General features: G+C 47.3%; 1 protein-coding gene across 1 annotated transcript; it reads right to left on the minus strand.

Moving 5' to 3' along the window:
- Positions 1–370: 370 nt before the first annotated feature.
- On the minus strand, positions 371–5,315 carry LOC120841258 (putative nuclease HARBI1). Its single transcript, XM_040212111.1, has 4 exons — positions 4,904–5,315; positions 4,190–4,459; positions 2,863–3,132; positions 371–477 (listed from the first exon to the last, which is right to left on the minus strand). The coding sequence occupies exons 1-4, from the start codon at positions 5,313–5,315 to the stop codon at positions 371–373; spliced, it is 1,059 nt and encodes a 352-aa protein (XP_040068045.1).
- Between the last annotated feature and the right edge of the window lie 1,559 nt (positions 5,316–6,874).

The following is a 6,874-nucleotide window of genomic DNA, read 5'->3' on the forward strand; positions in this document are numbered from 1 at the left end:
GTTTTGCTCATTCATGCATGCTTCCTACAGCCACACCTAGACATTAATTTTCCATACGAGTATCACAACAGTAGCGTGCAAGTGGTGCCAGGATTTTAGGTTTTCAATCACAAAGAAATTATTTTTCTCTGATGTGCAGGTAGCAGGGACGCCCCTAGCCACGAGATAATCGAGACCCAGGAGGCTATTGTTGAACGGCTCGACAGGATTGTGGTCCTGCAGGAGCAGATGGTGGCACTGAAGGCATACAAGCTGAATGTTACGTTTGAAAATGGCAAAATTGGCCCCAGGTATTAATAAAACCTCACTTAGGTACAATAACAATAAACTGTTTCTTTAATGCACTGAAGACTCTCGTTTTCCTGAAGTTTCACTTGAAAACGCTGTTCACAAGCTCATTCCTGACGGCGGTGCCAGTGGCCGTGTCTCGGGCAGTGGTCGGCCTGTCGTCTTCTTCCTCTTCCTCGTCCTCAGATTCTGGAACTGTTCAGGATGCCACATTTAGCACAACAGAAAATGAACACCTCGAAGGCTAGCAAGCACAATTTAAACTTATAACACTGCAATAGCTTAATTAAGGTGCTGGAAGCACTCATTTATAAATTGCGGGTGTCACAAATCCAGATAGAGGCTTATTGAAAGTTCATAAACGAAAATAACAGTATGGAAAGGGAATTGTGGGTCTCATGTGTATACCAAAATTAACATATGAGAGGCATTGCCACCCACTTTGGAAGCAGAGTGGCCAACCACGGGTGCAGGGCCCTTCGTGATAATAGACCCTCCCGAAACTAGATCAAATCACTTCTGCAATATGTACAGGAGGAGCCTTATACACAAATTCAACTCTGTTACGTCACGGCTCGGTGGTGGCGCATTGGGCGCACTTCCGGTCTGTAGCTGTGAGCAGAAATCACCATGTGGGACATGCATTCCTACGCTCTTTTGGAAAAAACAATACAAAAACCCGCCTTTTCGTCAATACACTGTGGCTGGGGCTGTACCAGAGGAGTCGGGGAAAGTTAAGGTCACTTTTTATGTGTTTTCTGCCTGCTCGGTTCGTCCGAGAATGTGGATAGGTGCCGTGAAAGAGGAAAACCAGACGCCATCGGACCACAATTACTTGTGCGGGAAGCACTTTGGGTTGATTTAGCGGATATTTGGGGTCGTCAGATTTATTTGTTTTGTTCCAACATGAAGGAGGGAAAACCACCGAGTTGTACGGACCACCTGCGGACTACGCTCAGTGCTTCATCACATTCAAACAGCCGCCTGATCGTTCGAACTGCCGTCTGCACTTTCAAACGTTTCTGCCTGTTCTCGTATGCTTGTTCAAACAACAGCGTCCCGTAGACGGAACGTTGACCCGGTAATTCCGATCAGAAGTAACTAAGTCAAAAGACCTTTAAGTTTGAAGGTTGGTTGGTGTAAGTAGACTCGGTGTAAACAGTAGATACAAGGAGATGTTGATCATTGTCACCCATGGCCATCACCCAGGCACGTAGCCAGGAGTTTGTTTCGGGGGGGCCCGCCCATGACAAAATGCTGTATGAGGGGGGAGAGGAGGCCCCAGCAAAAAGAAAGATTTCAAGGGGGGCCTGGGCCCCATGGCCTGGCTACGTGCCTGCCATCACCGACTTGTTATGCCTGATGCACTTGGTCCGATTCTGCTTGAGATTCTTAGTATCGACGTCGACCATCTCAGCTACGGTTCACCATATTGCAGCCCGAGCGATGTCATCGTGCAAATCAGGCTTCAGCATCCATTCTGTGGTGTCCACGTGAAATCAGTCGCCGCATGTCACATTATTCAGGCAATTTTGTGGTGTAACGAGCCTCATTAATTTCGCTGAGGCCGCTAAAGTAGTCGCACACTGCCAGGAAAACGTAGAATAAGAAATTCCAACGCGAAAAAAGCACGGGGATTGACACCGACGGCGACAACATCGTATTTCAATACTTTGCTTATGGACGACGGCGAGCTTCTTGCCCACACTCTATCGCACATGTGCGGCGCCGATGGCGTCCGCTAGGGGCGCTTCATTTTGTTTGCAAACACGAGTTGGTCTACAGCCAGCAGGTGAGTGACGCTTACGATAAGTTAAGAACAGGCGTAAGGTGTGTTGATTTTCTCTAGTACCTTATTTTTTAAGTAGCCTGATCTAGCCTGCCAAACCCTGCTGGCTCGTTTGAGCGCACAGGGAGAGCTGGTGCTGCGAATGAGACGCTAGGCTTAAAAGGTAGAACATCCGCCTCAGCTTCAATGAGTCCCGAAGTGAACCAGCGGTGCGCAAGTCATGCAAACGCTTCGAATGAAGCCAAGAAGGTCAATAAAAACAAACCATTGCCACCGCAGGCCGGAAGAGTACGGTGAAAGTATCGAGTGAGAGCGGACACTACATGGTCCGCACTTCGCTTCGACCATGCAGTGCAGCGACATATTGACACATCTGTTAATGTGACTGCTGTGCCACAACGCGGTTCTGAAATGAGCTTTGGGGTTTTGGTACTATTTGAAACCATATAGTGACTCTAGGTAAAGCTTCATGAATGCCAAAGTTGACTGCGCCTTTGATCAAGCGGACTGTTTGCGTGACTTTCCTCCAGCAAATTTAACGCCTGTATTTGCAAGCGGTGACAGACCTTATATAATAGTGTGCGAATTGATACCTACAAAATAAAAATTAGAGTAAGCAGGGAGCTTGTAAAAGAGATTACTGTTGAGCTTCCAGGCGACCAGAATTAGTTTCCCCTTTACCCCCTTGTGACGAGCAGAATGAAGAGCCCGGGGTCATACCGAACAATGCTGTCGCTAAACTCGTTAATGCGGCATTCCTAGTGCTCCAACGCACAAAGCCTTACCGCGTGGTTCAGCGAGGGAAACATGGTGGCGGATGCAGTAATTGTGCAGGACTGCACTGGCCACAGTTATGCGGCAGCACACACTAGGGGTGTACTGGAGGACCCCTCCGGACCTGTCCAGGCATCTGAAGCGGGACTTGAGGATTCCGAAAGTCCTCTCGATGACCTGTCTGGTCTTCGTGAGGCACTCGTTGTAGTTCTCTTCCTCCTTCTTCCGCGGCTTACGGAAGGGAGTCATGAGCCACGGATGGAGGGGGTAACCTGCGTCCCCTAAAATATTGCAAACGGTGTGAGATTTTATGCCAGTGTGTAATGCAATCAACACAATGTTCCACCTAAATTTAACTACCTCACACTTTGCCTCTCGTAGCTGCATTGGTGCAACTCCCACCTAATTTGTTTCTTTCTGACGGCTATGTCAGCTGCGAACGAGCTATGTGTGAGCAACACTCAACAAAGCACTCAACCAATGTTCGCACTCGTAAAGGTTCGCAGGTTTGATTTCCACCTTCTCTCAGTTTCTGTGTCAATCGGCATTATGCTGGTGTGCTTTCATAACTTATTATAATGAGGTGCGCACGAAAAGAGCTCGTGAACTGCATCATGATCACTTTCGACGAGATCCAATAGACTCATTTTACCAGCCAGTTTGGTTGTGATGTGCTCATTGTGCTGCGATTTATTCTGTGAGCTGCAGTCCTTTCGCAGGCGTGAAAACCGATTTGCCAGCCTGCTCGTGCAGAACGTGAAACAGTATGACCGTCCTGCGCACTGCTACCTGCTCTTTGTGAAGTGCGGTCATGGTGGCGACACATGTGCACAGAGTAGTTGGTGAGATTGGTCTACCCCAAAAGATGCTATGTACATGATTCTGGAAGGTTCAACCAACTAACCTCATTGTGTTCGCTCGGTGAAGGACATTCCCAGCTGTAGAGTTTGACTGACGTGTGCAGCGATAAACGTTGCTATACTGTCATAGCGTTTAGTCGTTTTTTTGGGTTACTCATTTGCCTTTCTCGCTATAGATGCATACTCAGGTTGAAATCAAAACAAGGCTGTTTAAACAGTGTTGTACACTTTGCTCCTCAAAGGTAACGAAATACATTTACTCGTTACTTGGCCTTAAAAGTAACTAAGTGCATTACTCGTTACTTGGCGTTAAAAGTAACTAAGTGCATAACTCATTCCTTTTCTTAGAAAGTAACTCGGTAGAAGTAACTTATTACTAGTAATGCACTACATACATTTCTGATTCTAAGTGTGATAAGGCATTGTCATTCAGGCTGCTAAATATCTAATAACTCTATAAATTGGGACCAAAGCATACCAAGCAACCACCCGTCGGGCATGTTGCCCGCCTCGAACTTGTCAGCCAGGTCACAGTTTCTCCACATGAAGCTGTCGTGCGTGCTTCCTGGCCACTTCACTGTGAGCTGTGTGATTTCATTGCTGGCGTTGCAGATGGCTTGCACATTCAGCGAGTCGTAGCCCTTCCGGTTGCGGTAGAGGTGCTGCTCCTTTTTCGCGATTTTCAGGGCGATGTGTGTCCCATCAATGCACCCCAACACCTTGGGGAACCCGTTGATCTCCAAGAAGCCTAGAGGTTAAACAACAAATATTATGTTATGGTGTATTTTTATAGAGCTAGAACAGGTAATGTAGACATTTTTCCTACATGAGATAACACTTCTAGATGAGACATGCCTCAAATGAGGTACGATCACGATCGTTCAACATAATTAACTAAACAGGAAACGGGGGGGGGGGGGGGGCAGTGATTTTAATTGCCACTTTGCGTGGTGGCAAATCCTCCATCTTTCAGCCTGCATCTGCGGCAGAGAACAGCCTACACACTCATGTTGTGCGAGAGATCGGTTCCTCAGAGCAAAACTTTGCGTCGCGCACGGAAAGCGGACGCCGATGGCGAAATTTCAGCCCGCAGATCCAAATATAAGGATCAGTCCGAGTAAGCGCGCTAACGAGGCTCTGGCTTTGTTAATTGCATTGAACCGACGGTCCCCACATTGGGGAAAACACTTACCGCGTGCAGTGAGCAACGCTGCCCGCGACGTCGTGGAAAACTTGATGCCACTGTTGGCGAGATCGCAGAGCGCACTGCTCACTCCGTTGATTATCCGTGAGGAGCTCGACTGGCTGATGTTTGCAACGTCGCCCACCACCGACTGAAAGCTCCCGCTCGCATAAAAGCGGAGCGCAAGCAGCACTTGAACGCCGACGGGGAGCGAGCACGAACGAGCTGTCGGGCGTCGAAGCGCCGGCGCCAGAGCATCGCAGAGCCTCTGCACGGCTGGCCTCGGCAAGCGGTAGTAACGCTCGAGGTGGTGGTCCGGGATCGTCTCTAATCTTCGACGAGTCCGGAAGACACGCTGCTGATGCAAAGTCCTTCTCGCATCGCGCTGCTGGTCGAGTAAGAAGGCGACGTAGGCAGCCATTTTGAGCAATTAGTCGCGAAACTGTTCGTAAGAAGAAATGGACCCCTGTCGTAGGATTTTGTCGTAACTTACGCAAAAACTGAGAACATTTTGCTTCGAGAATACCAAAAAGTTCGTAACTTTTGCGTAAGTTATATTTACGAACTTTTTTGTCGTAAGAACGTTTCGTGAATCCGGCCTCAGAGGCTTCGCAAATCTCCTTTTTTTTACGTTTTAGCCGTTTTAGTGGATATTTTAAATATCTTCCTTACGAATGCCGTGTTCAAGAATCACAATTCATAACTGAGAGCTGGGAGACGCCTTGTCTTGCGAACGCCCGTAAGTTCAGAACCGCCCATGCACGACTCGTGCAAACGCCGGTAAGCAACTTTCCTTTGTTTCTGCGAAGTGGGCTGCTGTTTCAAACTTTGTCGTGTACTGTGTGCTTGCTGAGCTATGCTTGATTCTAACTCTGCTTCTGCCCTGTGTTATTTCGTTATTTCAAAAAGGGCGTATCTTCTTCAAAACCTGTGGCTCGCTCCGCAGTGTGAGAAAGATTCTCGTACGGCGGAACCGTGGGCATGTTCTTGGCGCCGTCGTGCGGCGCTCGTCCGACGACGCTTGTGCGGAGAGTTCAAGTGCCGTCTGACGGCAGGTCAAGCATTCGGTCGCCGTCCCAAAAGTGTTAATCACAGGTCATGCTAGTTCTGACGTGTCGTCCTAACAGCCGCTCCTTACCGATTTGTTTCATAAAGCGGGAGCGAGAAAAACGTTAGAAGAGCGAGCATGCAGTATGATTTTTTGCATAAGCTAATGCCTGTGCGTAGAGACGCGCGGTCTCTTCGTCATATTTCCGAGGGTAAAAGCGCTAAAAACAGCGGACAAACAACGCCCTGTGTTTGTTACTTTTACTGTTTTTAGAGGTTTCACCCTCGGAAATTAGGTCTCTTCGCGTTTACCGAACCGGCACACTTTTTAAGTTCACGATTGTGTGATACAAAAAATAAAAGGAGTTTAGATGTCACGTTTTTTTAGTAGTGGCGAGAGCCCTTACAAAAATCAAAGCAGCTAGAAAAAGCAAAAACATGAAAAAAGGCGGAAAAAATTAACTAATGTCAAGCCTGAATATTTGATAGAGTTCAAAGACTACCACCGTACCAACTCGCCCGGTTATTCTTTCTGTCAAAGAATAATAGCCAATAGTAATAAAAAAATAAATGCCAACTATTAATTGGTTACAAAGTTGTAATTGGTGCAGTGCAGCCCTACGCTACTCTACTCTTTTGATGATATCAGGTAATGTGTAAATGTATAGGGCAGTTCATAGCAACCATTAATGCCCGACCCATTATATTGAGTTTTTTCTTTATATAAAAGTTATATGAAAAAAGTGCTCTTCCTAAATTAAGCCGCACCACTGAATGTGCAATAGCGTGTAACGTTTATGTATGTATGCCAATCATTTTGTTTCCTCTCTGTTAGAGCTTCCTTCACGTACACGCAAAAAGTGGGTGCCTACGTCTAAAAGAGTGGAATTGACAATTCCTGCAGGGCTGGAAGGCCTGACTCAGTTTGGCTAG

This window comes from Ixodes scapularis, unplaced genomic scaffold (assembly GCF_016920785.2).
Source record: "Ixodes scapularis isolate PalLabHiFi unplaced genomic scaffold, ASM1692078v2 PGA_scaffold24__2_contigs__length_7659602, whole genome shotgun sequence".
NCBI classification, from domain to species: Eukaryota; Metazoa; Arthropoda; class Arachnida; order Ixodida; family Ixodidae; genus Ixodes; species Ixodes scapularis.